Source organism: Polypterus senegalus, chromosome 6 (genome assembly GCF_016835505.1).
Source record: "Polypterus senegalus isolate Bchr_013 chromosome 6, ASM1683550v1, whole genome shotgun sequence".
Lineage (NCBI taxonomy): Eukaryota > Metazoa > Chordata > Cladistia > Polypteriformes > Polypteridae > Polypterus > Polypterus senegalus.
Genome location: NC_053159.1, coordinates 170,373,378 through 170,392,674, shown reverse-complemented (window position 1 = coordinate 170,392,674; position 19,297 = coordinate 170,373,378). Strand labels below are relative to the sequence as shown.

At 36.0% G+C, this 19,297-nt stretch overlaps 1 protein-coding gene and 1 long non-coding RNA gene across 5 annotated transcripts in view; one reads left to right on the top strand and one right to left on the bottom strand.

Moving 5' to 3' along the window:
• The window catches only part of galnt3 (UDP-N-acetyl-alpha-D-galactosamine:polypeptide N-acetylgalactosaminyltransferase 3 (GalNAc-T3)), a 94,134-nt gene that overhangs the window by 57,071 nt on the left and 17,766 nt on the right, over positions 1-19,297 (bottom strand). Inside the window, exons 1-4 of one of the 4 annotated variants that reach the window (XM_039757529.1) lie at positions 16,416-16,639; positions 15,884-15,993; positions 14,488-15,086; positions 5,238-5,410 (exon numbers count right to left, since the gene is read on the bottom strand). In XM_039757529.1, coding sequence (XP_039613463.1) covers positions 5,238-5,410; positions 14,488-14,984 — 670 coding nt within the window. In that variant the 5' untranslated portion in view covers positions 14,985-15,086; positions 15,884-15,993; positions 16,416-16,639. Of the gene's footprint in view, positions 1-5,237; positions 5,411-14,487; positions 15,087-15,883; positions 15,994-16,415; positions 16,640-19,297 lie in introns of those variants that run through there. The other 3 variants (XM_039757532.1, XM_039757530.1, XM_039757531.1) reach the window with 3 other exon arrangements.
• The window catches only part of LOC120531792, a 35,122-nt gene continuing 32,534 nt past the window's right edge, over positions 16,710-19,297 (top strand). The window contains exon 1 of the long non-coding RNA XR_005634160.1: positions 16,710-16,739. This is a non-coding gene — a long non-coding RNA (uncharacterized LOC120531792). The remainder of the gene's footprint in view (positions 16,740-19,297) is intronic.

Here is a 19,297-nt window from a genome sequence, read left to right as displayed (position 1 = left end):
CTATGATGCACTCTTAATAGTCGGTGACTTTAACTTTCATGTCGACAATCAGTGTGACCAAAAGGTAAAGGAATTCATGAACCTCCTGGACTCTTTTGATTTGAGGCAGCTCGTAAATCAGCCTACACATAAAGCAGGTCATACGTTAGACTTAGTGATTACTAAAGGACTTAAAGTTGATATAAAGCAGGTCACTGATATCGGTCTATCAGACCATTTCCTTCTACTATTTAATATAGAAATAAAGATAGAAAACGCTCATGAGAAGCATTTTGTTAAAAAACGCTTCTTTGACTCATCAGCAGCTTTAAAGCTTACAACTATTCTAAGCAATCAGTCCGTTTATAATGCCAGCTATAATAGCGAGGATAATGTAAATAGTAAAGTGGAAAACTTTAACTCTAAAGTAAGAACTGCTGCTGACATAGTTGCACCTGAAAAGACAGTTAAAAAATCCTCTAGTACTGTTATTCCATGGAAGACCCAAAGAGTGTCTGATTTAAAAGAACATGTCGTAGAGCTGAGCGTAAATGGAGGAAAACTAAACTAACTATCCACTATGAAATATTAAAAGTTAAAATAACAGAATACAATAACACTGTCCGTCTTGAGAGGCGCTGCTATTTCTCTAATATTATAAATAACAATGCTAGTAATCCCAGAGTCTTATTTTCAACAATTGACCGTCTGTTAAACCCAGGGAACACAAAGGAATGCCCCCAGAATACTTCCAGTGAAACCTGTGAGAACATTGCTGTATTTTTCACTCAAAAAATTAATGATATTAGAGATAACATAGTATATCTCCCGAACACTGCAGAACCTCCAAAGCCCCGGTACTCCGTTATAAACAAATTAAATGCTTTCACCAGGATAGATTTACCTGAATTACATAGTATAATCTCTCAACTGAAATCCTCCACCTGCGTCCTTGACCCAATACCAACCAGGTTTTTCAAAGAAATATCAGGCGTCTAATTGACAATATTCTGGACATAGTAAATTGTCATTAGATACGGGGTCTTTCCAGACTGTCTTAAGACTGCTGTAGTTAAACCCCTTCTTAAGAAACATAATCTTGACCCCTCTGCCTTTGAAAATTTTAGACCCATTTCTAACCTGCCCTTCTTAAGTAAAATTTAGAGAAGGCAGTCATTATGCAGTTAAATGACCACCTAAATAAACATGCTATTCTTGATACTTTTCAGTCAGGCTTCAGAACAAATCACAGTACAGAAACTGCACTTGTTAAAGTAGTAAATGACTTGGGTAAATGCAGACAGAGGCCATTTATCTGTTCTCATCCTCTTAGATCTGAGTGCTGCATTTGACACCATTGATCATAATATTCTTAGAAATCGCCTTAGTCAATGGGTGGGCCTCTCTGGCAGTGTCTTAAATTGGTTTGAATCCTACCTGGCAGGGAGAAAATTCTTTGTGAGTTGTGGTAATCAAATCTCAAAGACACATGATATCCGATATGGTGTTCCACAAGGCTCTATCCTGGGTCCGCTGTTATTCTCAATCTATATGCTTCCGTTAGGTCAGATTATCTCAGGTTACAATGTGAGCTACCACAGCTATGCTGATGACACACAGCTGTACTTATCTATAGCACCTGATGACTCCGACTCTTTCGATACACTAACACAATGTCTTACTGGTATTTCTGAATGGATGAATAGTAATTTTCTCAAACTAAATAAAGAGAAAACTGAAATTTTGGTAATTGGCAATAATGGATTCAGCGAGGTTATCAGAAATAAACTTAATGCACTAGGATTAAAAGTTAAGACGGAAGTAAAAATTTAGGGGTAACCGTTGACTGTAATCTGAATTTTAAATCGCATATTCATCAGACCACTAGGACAGCATTTTTCATTTAAGAAACATAGCTAAAGTTAGACCTCTTATATCATTGAAAGATGCTGAGAAATTAATTCACGCTTTTGTTTTCAGTAGACTAGATTACTGTAACGCACTCCTCTCAGGACTACCCAAAAAAGACATAAATCATTTGCAACGAGTGCAGAATGCAGCTGCTAGAATCCTAACTGGGAAAAGAAAATCCGAACACATTTCTCCAGTTTTGATGTCACTACACTGGTTGCCTGTGTCATTCAGGATTGACTTTAAAATACTGCTTATGGTTTATAAAGCCTTAAATAATCTCGCTCCATCTTATATATCGGAATGCCTGACACGTTATATTCCAAATCGTAACCTTAGATCTTCAAATGAGTGTCTCCTTATAATTCCAAAAGCTAAACTTAAAAGAAGTGGTGAGGCGGCCTTCTGCTGCTATGCACCTAAAATCTGGAATAGCCTGCCAATAGGAATTCGCCAGGCAAATACAGTAGAGCACTTTAAAACACTGCTGAAAACACATTACTTTAACATGGCCTTTTATAACTTCACTTTAACTTAATCCTGATACTCTGTATGTTCAATTCTTCATAATAACTATTCATGGTGGCTCTAAAATCCGTACTGACCCCTACTCTCTCTTCTGTTTCTTTTCCGGTTTCTTTGTGGTGGCGGCCTGCGCCACCACCACCTACTCAAAGCATCATGATGCTCCAACAATGATGGACTGAAAGCCAGAAGTCTACGTGACCATCATCATCAGGTCCTTCCATGAAAATATGATGATTTATGTTAGGTAGAATGCCCAGAGGGGACTGGGCGGTCTCTTGGTCTGGAACCCTACAGATTTTATTTTTTTCTCCAGCTTTGGAGTTTTTTGTTTTTCTGTCCACCCTGGCCATCGGACCTTACTCTTATTCTATGTTAATTAATGTTGACTTATGTTTATTTTTTATTGTGTCTTCTATTTTTCTATTCATTTTGTAAAGCACTTTGAGCTACATTTTTTTGTATGAATATGTGCTATATAAATAAATGTTGATTGAAATGTTGATTGAACTTCAACCATCTCATGATATATAAAATTTTCTGTGTGAGACAAACTTATCCTGGATCATGCACAGACTGTATAACAACTATACCAGATGCAGCTATCAATCTAGAAAAGGAACAGAATTACAAGTGAGAAAGAGGAAAAGTTCTGGGTTTTAATGAGATTCCACCTTAGATGGCAAAGGTGATGCTCTCCAGAATTCTAGGCCCGGCTTTCTCAAAATATTCATTTATGATAGTTATAATTGGATACTAACCCTCACCTATTCTGTTTCTCTTCTAGGTACTCAAATGTGGCACTTGATGCCACGGCCCGCCTGCCAAGTTGTTTTGCCTGCCTAAGGTAAAGTCATCCCTGATGGAGGATCGCAGGAATCGTGGGAAAGAGGGGTCCTTTTATCAGATTAGCGCTATTTCAGCTGTGGAATGGCCAAATGGGGAGGCAGCTTGATGGATGAGGTCTCCAGGACTCAAAACAAATCCAAATCATATTATGTGATATTATCTACTGGTAAATTCTACTCCGTACTTCTAAAATTTTTATTTTTACACTGTATTGAGGATTTGTCCTATTCTATGTATTGTACTGTATTGTATTGTATTGGCCTCCTTCTTTTTGACACCCACTACACGCCCAGCCTACCTGGAAAGGGGTCTCTCTTTCCCAAGGTTTCTTCCATTTTTTCCCTACAAGGGTTTTTTTGGGAGTTTTTTTCTTGTCTTCTTAGAGAGTCAAAGCTGGGGGGCTGTCAAGAGGCAGGGCCTGTTAAAGCCCAATGCGGCACTTCTTGTGTGATTTTGGGCTATACAAAAAATAAATTGTATTGTATTTACAGGCATAGTTTTCCACTTAATCCAATGAATATTAGTTGCCAGTGATCAGTATATTATGCCTCTTTGTTTGAACAAGTATACTGTAAAATGTGATCAAATTAGTTGTTAAAAAGAGATATAAATAGATATAAAAAGGTTTATTCCTGTTATACTGCCTGTCAGTGCCTAAATGACCCAGTGTCTAACACAAGAGTTTGAAATCAGCTTGAATCAATACCACCTTTTTTATAACATCTGTACAACAGTTAATTATGATTAACCACTAAAACACAACACAAAGAATAATGGCATGTTTTTCAGCACAGCATGTTTAAAGTGTTCATTAGATATTAGTGCAATTACAAAGAGAATAGGCTATTCAGCCCAACAAAACTCATCAATCTATATTGACCTAACTCATCAATTTCAGTTTTAAAGGTCCTCAAAGTTTATTGTCAGCCACACTACTTGGTAACTTATTCCATGTGTTCTCTAAGTCAGTGAAGAAAATCTGTGATGTATGTGCAAAATGTCCCCCAACAATTTATGACCCGTGTTCTTGTATTCTTATTGGAATGCTTAGTTATAAATGCAAATACTGTACATGATATGCCAGTGCTAATTAATTGTAGTTAAAGGCATCTTGTATATAAATGTCTACACGTGGAAGTGTGTGTGTGCGCATCTGTCTGTCTGTTCAGCCCAGAGTGTGAGGTGGCAGCATGAAGCACAAGGAAAGCGACTCGGTCACCAAAGTGAAGCCGCCGAGAAAAGAGAAACTTGCTTAGCCGCTAATACACAAGCGAGGCGAGCACACTTGCAAAACAAAACCTCAGAGGAGAGAGAAACTCGCTTAGCCATTAATGCACAACCAATGTGATTACTTAATTGAAGTGGCAGAATCCATAGTTTTTAGGAGTCCGGGCTTTTTACAGCACGGGCTTATACAAGTAGCTATTAATAATTAAAAATAAATAAATAAGATAGGGATAATGCAAAGATTTGGATAATTGGTACTAAATCTAAAGACATTAATATAGTATGTGCCGCAAACAAAACCTATGCTTTTGGAAATACAAGGACATTTATCTGTCCATTTCAGTTAAAGAGTGAGTGAGAGACAGAGCATCTTTGCTTTTATCTCTCAACATGGCAGATCGCCATGTCTCCAGGACAGGGGGGTATGCTCTCAATAAAAAGCTTTACAGTCACTGATTCAAAGCACAAGACTGACTAAAAACCATCATTCAAAGTAATAAGAACCTTTGTTTTCTTGAGGTCAGCTGGTCAAGCATGGAGACATGCTTCTATTGACTCTAATATTGCATTAAGTTTCATTTTAGGAAATAGCATATTTGGTGCCAATTTACTCATTTCAGTTTATCTACAAGGACCGATGTATCAAAAAGAAGAAATCTGAAGTTACAAATAGCAAAATGGGAAATCCATGTTAGACAACTTAACAGAATACACTCCATAATGCACTTTGCTTTAAAATAGCTTACCATCAACACTTGCATCATCAACAAGAATGATTTCCTTCAGAAAAATTGCAGGGGAAGAATGCAGTACACTGTACACTGTCCTCAGTAATGTGCTCCATGCTTCATTATGGAATACAATAATTACACTTGTTGTAGGAAGTGATGGGCAACGTTTAAATTTTTGCTCAATGCATCTATAAAGGAAAAAGTAGTAATGATTAAAACAAACAAAAAACTTTAAACACTTGTATGCTTATACCACTAGTAAACAAAAGTATTAAATACATCTTTAAAAAAAAAAAAACAAAGCATATGGAAATTATTCTTTTTTATTTAATACAGCTAACAATGAAAGACATCACACAGAGTTTTACAAATAATTTAAAGCAATACATACAACATACTATAGTTACTAAAGGTGGTTGTATAAATTCTGTGATAAAGAATTCTATAAGAATACACGTTTCTATAGTTTATATTTATTGCTTGACACACACATTTGGTATTTTATTATTAGTTTGCTCTTTTATGTAATCTGCATGCAGTTTTTGAATTTGGCACCCCACGCAGCACTCTAACCTGGTCTACCAAAAAAGATGCCGTACAATAATAAACTCATTTGAATATGGACCTTACATTGGAATTTGGATGGTGAAACAGAATTTCATAGAGGTGTATTACCTTATCTATATAATTTCTAGCAACATTCCTCTCAGATTTGTTTTTTGGCATTGGCACACTACTCCTAGAAAATGTACTACTTAGCAGCATCTATTACTCTTAAGTTGACCTACTTAGTTCTGTTTCCAAGAGCAGAGTTAGGATGCAACCACTTAAGGATGCTTAAAGAATCTATACTAATAAAAGGCAAAGCCCTCACTCACTCACTCACTCACTGACTCATCACTAATTCTCCAACTTCCCGTGTGGGTGAAAGGCTGAAATTTGGCAGGTTCATTCCTTACAGCTTCCTTACAAAAGTTGGGCAGGTTTTATATCGAAATTCTACACGTAATGGTCATAACTGGAAGCTGTTTTTCTCCATTTACTGTAATGGAGATGAGCTTGAACGCCGTGGGGGCGGAGTTTCGTGTGACATCATCACGCCTCCCACGTAATCACGCAGTACATAGAAAACCAGGAAGACCTCCAAAAAGCGCTGAAGAACACATACATTATATAATTGAGAAGGCAGCGAAACAATAAGAAGTGAGCGAGTGACATATACAACCATATTCATGAGTTCTGCTACTTCGGAAACAAAGCACGATGTAAACCTACACTTTAAATTAAGTTCATAGACAGGCTGCGCTGGCGTTTGTAATTTAGTGCCTGCCCATATAAGGCCGTCCGTCAGCGGCAATCCAATAGCAAACCTCCCACTAAATATTCACGGGTGAAGGACTGTGCTTATGGAGAGGAAGATGAGATGGTCAGGGTGGTATTTGACACAAACTCAGCGAAACTGCGAGAGAAAGTTTTAAGTGCCAGGACTAAGGTAACATTAAATACAGCCATGGACATCGCACGAGATGGCACCAGCACAGCTGGGAACCTTCGATGCATGTACACCGAGTGGCTCACGTGAACTGGCGCGGTGCACAGATAAAAAGCAACAGTTCCAAAGAGCTGAACAAAACCGAATTACACAATTGAAAAGGCAGCAAAAAATATGAAGCGTCTGATAAGCATATTCATAAATCCAGCTACTGCGGAAACAAAGCACACGGTGGAAAAAGTCAATGTCCCGCTAAAGGAAGACAGTGTAAAAAAAACCCGTGCATGCAGTGTCAGGTCTCAGATAAAGAAGAAGACGAGCTGTTTTATTGATGCAGTAAGAAACGAATCGATGAATTAAACCTGTCATCTTTACAACGATTGACAAACACGGAATGTAACTTGAACACAACACATCCTACAAATACGAACCTGATTGAAAGAAATAATGATAATCAAATCCTTGATGACAGCAACACTCAGTAACACTCACAAAACAAATACTGTATATTGACAGTCATGTTACGTTATTTTTAAAATGTTCCCTTTTCTTTTTCTAGCTTTTTTAACACACTACTTCTCCGCTGCGATACGCGGGTATATATATATATAACAGTAATCCCTCCTCGATCGCGGGGGTTGCGTTCCAGAACCCCCCGCGATAAACGAAAATCCGCGAAGTAGAAACCATATGTTTGTGTAGTTATTTTTATATATTTTAAGCCCTTATAAACTCTCCCACACTGTTAACATTATTAGAGCCCTCTAGACATGAAATAACACCCTTTAGTCAAAAGTTTAAACTGTCCTCCATGACAAGACAGAGATGACAGTTCTTTCTCACAATTAAAAGAATGCAAATAGATCTCTTCAGGAGCAGAGAATTTCAGAGGAGAGAGAGAGAGAGAGAGCTCGCAAAGAAAAGCAAACAATCAAAAAATCAATACTTGTGCTTTTAAGTTTGCCGCTGCATTTTAGAGGAGCGTCAGGATCTTCTAAGCAAACAGCCTCTGTGCAAACAGCCCCTCTGCTCACATCTCCTCCGTCAGGCGCAGAGAACGTCAGAGAGAGAGTGCGAGATTAAAGCAACAATCAAAAAATCAATACATGTGCTTTTGTGCTTTTAAATATGCGAGCACAATAAAGCGGCATTTTTTAGAGGAGCGTCAGTATCTTTTAAGCAAACAGCACCTCTGCTCACAGCCCCTCCGTCAGGCGCAGAGAATGTCAGAGAGGGTGAGAGAGAGGCAGAGACAAGCAAACAATCAAGCTCTGCACGGGATGTATATCTTATAGCATTGAGGAGTTTTAGTTAATATGTAATACATGCTCTGATTGGGTAGCTTCTAAGCCATCCGCCAATAGCGTCCCTTGTATGAAATCAACAGGGCAAACAAACTGAGGAAGCGTGTAGCATAAATTAAAAGACCCACTGTCTGCAGAAATCCGCGAACCAGCAAAAATCTGCGATATATATTTAGATGTGCTTACATTTAAAATCCGCGATAGAGTGAAACCGCGAAAGTCAAAGCGCGATATAGCGAGGGATTACTGTATGTATATATATATCCCGATCTACATACTCGAATAATGGATACTTTATTCGCCATCAATGATTGTTTTGGTAAAGCCATACTCAGTGTATTCATTAGATGAACGGTAAAAAAGTAAGAGCGAGGGGAGGATGACTTATTGAGGCATGCAGGCTGTAGTGCGCGTCAACTCTATCTGAATTGCGCGATCACATTTGAAAAAATATATCTTTTCAAGTTCTATTTAGTCCATATGTGTCAAACTCAAGGGCCACGGGCCACATCCGGCCCGGTGTGTAATTATATCTGGCCCGCGAGATTATTTTATATACTGTATTTTTGTTATTAATGGCCCGGGTATATGAAGCGCTGGTAACACAATAAACTATAGATCCCATAATGCAGCGCTTCAGCTGCCTTGCCGAACACTTACCGCGTTAATCAAGTCTAGCTTATGATGCTGCAAGTTATTGTGACGCTAGCTCACACGATGCTGGAGAGAAAAGTTGATTCTGAAAATAGAGCCTTTAAAAACTGATGGGAGGCTGAGTATATGTTTACTGAACCCGTGTGTCTCATTTGTGGAGCTAATGTGGCTGTAATTACAGAATTTAATCTAAGACGGCACTATGAGACAAAACATCAGGGTAGCCTGAATGCAATGCAGAAGATACAGAAAGCAGAATAATTAAATAAGAATCTGACACTTCAGCGGACGTTTTAACCCGTGCACAATCACAAAGTGATTTCAAGTGAAGCTGCTTTTATGGGAGACACAAATGCACCCTTGCACCTTGCCTCACTTTCCCTGTTGCCAAGTAATGTTAAACCAAGTCGTCACTACGGTGTTCCCAAATACGCACTTTGCTGGTAAACTGAGCGCACTGAGTTTGCACGACGCTTTGGTGACTTTGAAGAACAAAAAAAGTCCGTCTACATGTGGCTCGAACCTTGTGCATGTTTGGTAGCACATATCTGTGTGAGAAGCTCTTCTCAGTGATAAAGACTAACAAAACAGCACACAGGAGTCGCCTCACTGATGAGCACCTGCAGTCCATCCTGAGAATCTCCACAACACAGAACCTCACACCAAACACAAACGAACCTGTTGCCAAAAAAAGATGCCAGGCGTCCAGCTCTAAAATGACATATGAGCAAAGACAACTGAATGATTTGATTTGTTAGCGCTGAAAGCAACACATTTTATTTATATTTCCAGGTTTTGTTATGCAGCATGTTCATATTTGAATTGGTATAATTTTGACAGGATATATTTTTATGGAGAGCAAAATCTTTTGGGATATTTAAAATCTAAGTTTATTTTTTATATAAAATTACATAAGAGTAAAGAAATTTGAAGGTTTGTTCTTTTAACGTTACTTTATTTCTAACTTGTATAATTTAGACAGGATATATTTTTATGGAGAGCAAAATATTATAAGTTGTTTAAGGTTTGAGTTGATTTATTCAGGAATAATATTCCTGTCTGTTTTTACCATTCCTACCAAAGATATTTCTGTCGACTAAATAAAAATTCCTTCTATTTAAAATTTAAATAGAACTTGAACAAATACGATAGTTCATAATATCCACGCAGACTTGTACGTAAGAGCGGGAGTTATCCGTTTTAACAAGCAGCGTATTGCACTGATCCGAAATAGCTGTGTGTGTATATATGTAGATATGTATGTATATGTATATATGTTTATATATGTGTGTGTATGTATATATATATATATGTATTTGTGTGTATATATGTGTGTGTATGTATGTATGTGTGTATATATATATATATATATATATATATATATATATATATATATATATATATATATATATATATATATATATATATATATATATATATATATATATATGACAACAACACTCATCACTCACAACAGTGACAAAACAATTACATTGACAATCATGTTACGTTATTTTCAAAATATTTCCTTTTCTTTTTCATTGCTTCTTTAACACACTACTTCTCCGCTGCGAAGCGCGGGTATTTTGCTAGTGCCAAATAAAACATGGTAACAAACATGACTTGGGAAGCAAAATTACTATAAAAAGTATTTAATGCATTACTGTATTTCAACTGCAGAACATTGCCCAGCATCCATATTTAGCTTTATACTATGGCAGTATGTCCTGTTCTATTACTTAAAGAAAACAAATTCCTAATAGAAATGTCAATGTGACATGACACAGCAAAAAAAAAATTGTTATTTCCAACTAGATAACAGAACATTTTTCTACTGACTTACATGAAGGTGGTTTACTTTGCACACCAATGAAAACTCTCAGGAAGATAAGGAATAACATATGGAAAACCAATTTCATATACAGTATAATTACACCATAACTTTATTGGTTCTTTTACTTGCCGTCTTAAAAATGGTTTTAAGCTTGAGGCAGAAGTTTAAATAACCAGAAATACTAAAATTGACTAAAAAATACAAAAATTAAAAGATAAAATGAAATAAAAAAAGTTAAAAAAAAAAAAATGTAATTCTCTATGTGCTTCATTATATTTAACATTATGGTCTAAAGACAGAATTAAAGCACTGCTATAATGGAAAATAAAATATAACCATTGCATGTAGGCTAAATTTTTTTTATTATTATTATTTTTTCTGTTATCAGCACGTCCTTTCTTAATAAAAAGTAAGCTTTTAGATTTAAATATCAAATAATCAGGTGTATTTTTTACCAGTGGAAGTGAAGCTTTTACACTTTATATGTTTAACACCGCACAGGAATGGAAGTCTGTGTTCAATAACATACCTGGGTCTGAATGAGGCAGAGCTCCTCTGCAGAAGCAGCCTGTTTGAATTGATACTTTCGCTTCAGGATTGTGACATTTTGCCTTTTAAAAAAAAACTCTTTTGCCAGCATTAAACCAGGTTTGCCATTAAGGTTTTCCATCTCTTTATCTTGTTTTTGAGCTTTAGAACAATTAATATCCTGTATGTGTTAATGTGCATAGCATTCTGCCCTAAGAAAAGTTCTCATAATATACACAGATTAAACGGTACAAAGATTTTGCTTACAAAAAGAATCCAATTTCACCATGCACTAGTTAAACTGGTTTTGAAAGAAAAAATGAAAACCTCTAAGAAGGTATTTAAATATTATTCACATTTTAACCTGTTATAATTTTAGTAGGTTCAAGAAAGCTTCTTTGTTAACCTTTATGGAATGGTAATTTAAATTTAGAAACAAGATGACTAAACAACCTCTTAGCAGTTTAAAGGCAAAAGCAGTTCTCTAACATTTAGGTTTTGCCTAAATATTGTAATTGTCAATGATTATGTCTGTCTGGAAGACAATCTAGTCTTGTAAAGTTAGCACAAATGATTGTCATAAAAAAAAACCAAATACAAAGCACAACTAAGTTTTTAATGATGTCAGGCTTTCTTCATGTTGGTAATGAAAACGTTTTTCACCCCAACACTTTGTTTAGACTTGCAAACCTGACTCCCTCCTTTTTCCTAGCCCATAATACATCACAACTTTGTAATTATGTGAAAAAACAAAACAACATAATTTAGGCTGTTAAAATAAATGTAGCTTTAATTGAGTGCATTAAAATAAATTAAATAAAAAATGGGGTAAAGGCAGACAGACATGAAAAAGCTTCAGGATTTCAACCTGCTGTGGTACAGGATGTAGACAGACATTAAAAAAGCATCAGGATTTTATGCTGCCATGTTGTACCTATGATAAAAGGTATTAAGCAGAAAATCTACAACCTGTGACCAATTGTTTCTGCAGTATTGCTGGCTTGTCCATGTACTTTAATGGTTGTTTTTCTCCAAAATGTACTACTTTTCTCTACTTTCAGTTTTAGGTTTCCCTGCAAACACTATTTTGCTTCTTTACAGAAGCTCACACAGTAAGAGAAAAATTCAAATTTGTCAGACATTATCTTATTATCTCTATTATATTATTATTGTAATATCAAGCATTACTACTGCCTAAATAATCATTAGTAATTTGCTTAGAAAATGCAATCTATTTGAATTGAAAATATGTATATAATAATAAATGGGTTAGTACTAATTAAGCAAGCCTCAGTGGGTTTGTGACTCTATGATAAATACAAAGACAACAATGCATATTAGTTTATTCTATACTACACAGTAAGTAATTCAAAACCTACAGACTCTGTACACATGTCAAAAAACAAAGGTATACTTGAGGAGAAAATGGTCTTTTGATGAAGGGACGAGCTACTAAAAAAATTTCTAGGATCTCATCACAATAGGTTTTGTAACTCTACATTGTACAAAAATAAGCAAAAGTGTGTGCGTGGGGTAAAATGCTAGTTGACGGAAATAAAATGCCAATGATAATACCATAATTCAATCAATCATAATCACCTAACATCATTCAGATGGCATTACTACACTGGTTATCTGACAGGTTTTAATCATTTTCAAAACTCTCTAGTTTGCCAACAGAGCTGACAATTCATGAAGTCTCTCTATAGAATTCTTTATAAAAATGTACATAATGAAAGGACTGCTACAAGGATGGAACAGGATACAGGGGAACTTTAAGGGTTATGAACCCATTCCGCTAGGAGTCAAGTCATGCAAGCTGAAACTGGTGGTGTAAGGAAGTAGGGATCATCTCCTTGGCATACGTCACAAGGCTATTTAAGCTTTTTTTAAATAGTGACACAAAGTCACTATTTAAGCTAAAAAATGGGGGGAGTAAGCCATGGCATCCATTAAAAAAAGGACATTAGGGCAAGAAATAAACTGCTTAGAGAATGGCTGACATTTATACTGAGTTCAAGTCCCCAGGAAGTAATAGCTCTAACTACAGCTCCATCCAAAAAGTAAAAACAAAAACAAACAATTTCATGCTTCCTAAATTATCCTTTCATATACAGTACTTACACATATATCATCCCTCTCAAGGTATTTCCCATCTTTATTATAAAAAAAAAGTATTCTAATTTGAGAATAAGAATAATCAAATATAATTAGAACATATTTCTGTCATAAAAAATCCTTCATTCACCCCCAAACAACTTTAAAAACAAATAATGAAAATTAAAGTATTTCTAAAAAATTAATGATGTAAAAAATCTAACAGTTAAAAATAAGAAAAGAAACATTCAGTGGGACACTAAATAGTAAAGAAAAATGATCCTAACAGTTCTGAAAAGTATTCTGTGACCCACTCCTTCTTACAAGAGTGGCCAGACAAGCTGAAATTTAACACAGAATTCAGACAGACCAGGATTAAGGATACCTATTATGCTAACCTCATACATGCTAAACTAAGCAGGAAGAAATCCTGGAAAAAAAAAATACACTGCATGTCTGGATCAAGCTTGATCCTGACCAGTCTACAAAAAATATATACATTAGACATTTTCACTAGTCATGTCTGCAACAGTCTTTGCATGGCCTTAAAGTAAAGATGAATCTGCATAATGCAAAACAAGTCTGCTGGCTAAGCACAAGTGTATACTGCTATATATGAATGTTAGAAAACCCAGAGCAGTGTCTTCATTAAGTATAGACTTAGGTCAGTGTAATTTCAGTCGGAAAGTATTTTTTTTTTCTTAAATCATCACACCAAAAAAATGTATTTTCCTTCACATATATAAATAGCAAAAGGGAAATAATGTTCATTCAGGAAATTTTAGTGCTGGCAATAGTAATCATAATAACTATTACCATCTGTCTCTTCAATTTGAAGGTCTTCAAACAACAAAGCATGGTATTAATAAAAAGGGAAAAGCTCAACTTTTCGTGATTAGCAAGAAGAACTAAGACACCACTAACTAAACCGTCTTGGGTTCTTTCACTAAAATAAAAATATTTAAAAGAAATAGTTAAAGACTTAAGACGATTACAAAAGTCAAAGTATGTAAAAATTTGCATAATAATTACAGTGGGCAAAAACAAAAACTAAGAAAAAATCGTAATTTCATAAGATGTACCTGGAGGAAAGCCCACTTAGATACATGGAGAATACTTTAACTCCACAAGGAAAACATCAGGCAATGAAATGCAAGTCTAGGATGCTAGATCTGTGTGGCAAAAGTGCTAACCTTTTCACCATCATGCAACATTATTACTTTCATCACATGATGGTCTTTATTTCATAAATATGAGGGTTACAGAAGTAAAAGTAGTACTGGGAAGTACAGCATATCTCCTTATTATAGTAACAGTGCTAGTGCTACGTCACAAATTAAGAAAAATGGTACATACTCTGGAGGTCGAGTATCAGGTCCAAGGTCCCGGCTGAGTGAAATCCTATCACTTGCAAACAGATTAAAGCAATGTTTTGCATTCCCTTTATCCTTTTCCTTCTGCTCCTCAGCACTCAGATTGTCAGTGTGGTAAGCCTTTCCAGAGGCTCCAGGAGCATTTGGGTCCTGTGGTGGCCGTTCCAGGAAAGGTTTAAGTTCTGCAGCTGTGTAGTATCCAGACAAACAGGAGTTATTGTTTGAGCTGTCATGTTGGCGAACAGGTGCTTTGATTTGCATCTTTGGCATGGCATCCCTGAAATTGTTGACTGCTCCCATCATCATTCCAAACACTGCATCTCTCTTCTCCACTATTTCTTTAAGCCATGGCTCCTCCTTTGGATCTCGACTAACAACTTCCCGTTGTATTAGAAACAAAAATGTAATGAAAATAAGGGCTACTATCACTAATTTCCATGGATGAAGTCGCCTTCTTAAAATCCTCCGTAAACTAGTCATTTTGGTTTTCACAATCCACGTTGCACAAAAAACTAAATGGCTTATTTAAAGATGCAGCTGCACTGGCTATGTGTAGGTAAATGCATGCTCCTTGAAAAGCCCCTAAAATAAAAAAATAAAATAATAATAATCATAATAAATTAGAAAACTTAGAAGCAAGGAACACTGCCACAGTCTGAATGCTAATACTAATCAAGGGTGTGGTTACTTAGCAAAAGGGATGGGCTACTATAGTTAGCCATGCTTAAAATGTGAAGCGGACTGGAAAGTCAGAAAAAAGCTTTTGTCTAAAAGGAGACTGTTTGAGCAATATTACCACCCTCTTGTGCAATAAATGTATATGCTGTCAAGGATTCTTCTTGTGCAACTTGAGTTACAAATCACTATAAGCACATCACTTACTGAGATAGTAGAAAATGTGTGTACTTTTTTTGTTAAAACAAAATGTCCCCATTATTGCCAGAGTGAACCTCAAACATTCTAACAGTTTTGAAAAGACAGCATTAAAAGGGTATTCAGAAATTCTCTCAAAACTAGACACCATCGTGTTAATTATTCCTAGGAAAATAAAACTACATAAACCTTAAAATGGAAATGCAATGCTATACTTAAAAAAAAAAAAAAATTCACAATTTGTCAGTTAAATGGCTGATAGCTGGATTACCAAAAATGTAACCATCAAACAACCGGTCAGAAAAACTGACCAGTGAAGGGTTTGGGTACTATTCTATTATGACGCAAATCGGGAGGGATTCTGGGCACCATTCCCACCGATTTGCGTCACGATAATGGAATAGAACAGTATATATATATATATATATATATATATATATATATATATATATAAACAAACATCTTAAAAGCACAATACATTTCTCCATTCCATTAAAAAAAATTACCTAGTCCTGAATGACATTTCAATGAACAAGCAAATAAGACGACTTCCAGGAATGCGCTTGCATTCTCGTCATTGCCTTTTAAATCCTAAGCCAAGAAGAAGCCATTGCACCTGCCAGGAGAGAATGGTCAACATTAGGTAAATAGCTTGACAGACGGATATACAGTATATGGAAGTCACTATATGATATGATAGATAGATAGATGGACAATATTGGAAGGGACATTTCGTTAGCATGTTTGGGCACACTTTGCGATGGTGCCAATTTCATCATTCACTATACACGGAATGTTGCGCACGGGAGATAAAGAAATCTCAAAGAAAAGTTTCATATATCCTATATTTCTGAGCTTTAAGATTTTTCCCCAGCTATCCTATGGCTGTTTAACGTTAGTCATACTTCTTAATTTTTCTAACTCGTGTATATATTGATTAAATATAGGTATGGGGTGTTTTAAAGAAACCACCGCCACCCCGTACAAGGAATGAGCATGAATAAAATCAATCACGACCTCCTAGTATTCAGTACCTACCATATTGAGCTCCTTTTATCTCTTTGCCCGTATCTTCAAGGAAGAAGTGTAAGGATCAAGTAACTCCGTTTCTATTCAAACAAGTACAAGCGTCTGTTGTGTAAAGTTAGCGTTTAAGATCTTGTAACGTGTTTAAAGAACAATCCCTTTCCCTTCAACGTGCCACCGAACTTAACACCGCTGATTACAACTTCCGCCTCGCTGGACCAAGGTGTGCTCCCAGGTAGAGGGCGGGACGCATTTAACGCATGCGTACTATAATCTTAGAGGCGCTCAATAGTGTTTGACAGATACCGCGCGGCGTGAACACGAGGTCTGGCAAAGGTAATGTTACTTGTGTGGATAAACGTGTTGCTGTTCAATTTTAACGGTGTGTTTATAACAATTTTTATCTGGAGCTCTTGAGAAAGCAGGCTCCGCTTTTCACCTTGTAGTGTGTTTTGACGTTTCATCAATTTATCTACTGACTTTGCATAAACCGGTTTTAGGAGCGCACGACGAGCATATTGTTATGAACTGGACGCCCGCTTCGAGTGAATACACAGGCGTACACCTACACTCTCACAATCATACCTACTTTTTGGAAATGTGCACATGATTAAGTTACAGACTACAGCACACAGAGGCCAAACAAGGTTAACCTAGTCATGTTCAATGTTTGTACTGTGCTGTCTTAAGGTAAATACTTTTACTCGCGCGCCACTTAACGTTTCTTTTTAGTTACTGTTTTTAGAAAGCACCCTGAAAACCAATAGCTATTTTCCTGTCACGCTGGCCTCATAATTGTGATAGCATTGCTGATGCATTCTCCAAATCCCAAATGAATAAAGTAATTCAAAATTTTATGGAGTTATTCTTGCATGTTTTAAATGTATTTACTCTGACATTCTTAATTATTTAAGAGTAAAATATAAATAAAATTATATAACCAAAAACAAAAAGTACAAGCCAAGCATCTTAAACCATAAAGAATGTGAAAGCTAATTTAGGTTTGATATTCCTGCATGGAATAAGCTTGATGGAACCAACCGAGGTCACAATAAAGGAGGGATATACTGTGGAAATTAACAGTTGAAGCATTTGAGAGAATGCCAAGGTATTTCGGTGTGATGGTATCCTGCAATGCCTATATAGGCTTCATCTGTCTTGTAAAAGCTAATCCATTCCACTTCAACATATAATTGCCATTAAGTTGAATAAAAAAATGTAACAATCCCAGACTCTACAAATAACTAAGTTTTGCTCAAATAACACGAAAATACATGTAAATTAGTATTGTCAGTTCAACATTGAGTTCTTGTTTACATAGCCAGACAAAACTTTATTTGTCCCCAGGGAAATAAACATATGAATATACACACACAGAGCTCAGGAAGCATGCCAGAACTCACCTGGGCAACTATCTCACTTATTATCATCTCAGAAATGTTACCAGTCACTAAAGGCAAGAACTACTAGGCATATGAACAGTCTCTTTCATACTGTAGTCACCATGGTTAAACACAGTCCCTGATCCATCTTTGTCTTTTCCTGTTTTCTAAACTTCTCTAATCTATATAACATACAGTAAAGTATGATAGCTACCATCTCCATAACTGCCATAAAAAGATGTAACAACTACAGTATAATAATAATTAATTAGATTTATATAGCTGATCTGATCCATGATAAAATTTTAATTGCTCAAAAAATATATATTTTTACCAGATGAATTTGATCCCGTTCAGTTTGCAAGATAAACAGTAAAGTTGATGGTGTTGAGTTGTATATATGGTAAATCATGATAATTACCATCTGAATAAATTCCGTGAAGAGATGTGACAACTACAGTATAATCATTCATTATTGTTTTTATTATTTTTATGTGGTATATTTTTCACTACTACCAGGACTGTGGAGTCGTCATGCAAAACCTTTGACTCCGACTCCTCAGTTTATGGTACCACTGACTCTGAATCTTCTATTTGTAACATATATATATATATATATATATCCACATATATATATCTACATATATATATATACACATACATACATACATATATCTACATATATATAACAACAATAACATTTATTTATGTAGCACATTTTCATACAAAAAGTAGCTCAAAGTGCTTTACATAATGAAGAATAGAAAAATAAAAGACACAGTAAGAAAATAAAATAAGTCAACATTAATTAACATAGAATAAGAGTAAGGTCCAATGGCCAGGGTGGACAGAAAAAACAAAAAACTCCAGACGGCTGGAGAAAAAAATAAAATCTGTAGGGATTCCAGACCATTAGGCTGCCCAGTCCCCTCTGGGCATTCTACCTAACATATATATACTGTATATAGCAAAATCCCCACACTTCACAGCGACGAAGAACTGCTTTTAAATTTTTATTAAGAAAAAAAGAAAACCTTTTTAAACTGAGGGAAAATATACCAATAACTATCTGTTACTACGTTGTCAGTTCAGCACTCTGGTTGTAATATGACCAAGCTGTGCACTGAGATTACTTTTGAGAATGCAACGTATAATTATCCAGGAGAAAAGCAATGTTGCCTCAAATCAATGCCAACCTTTTGTAGGGTATGTCCCTGAGACTTATTGTCATCGCGAAGCAGAGCCCTACTGGAAATTGGAGGCATCTGAATTGAAATGGGAGATCACAGGGTGTAACGGGGATGCGAGGAATACATTGAGTTTGGAGAAACTCTAGAGACAGCGTGTGTATTAACTTGTGGATTTTTCTTCAGCGCTCTTTGGGAGCTCTTTCTTCTTTTCTACGTACTGCGTTCACAGTCAGTTCACGTGATTACGTGGGAAGCGTGATGATGTGACAAGCAGCTCCGCCTCCCATGGCCATCGAGCTAAAGTCCATTACATTATATGGAG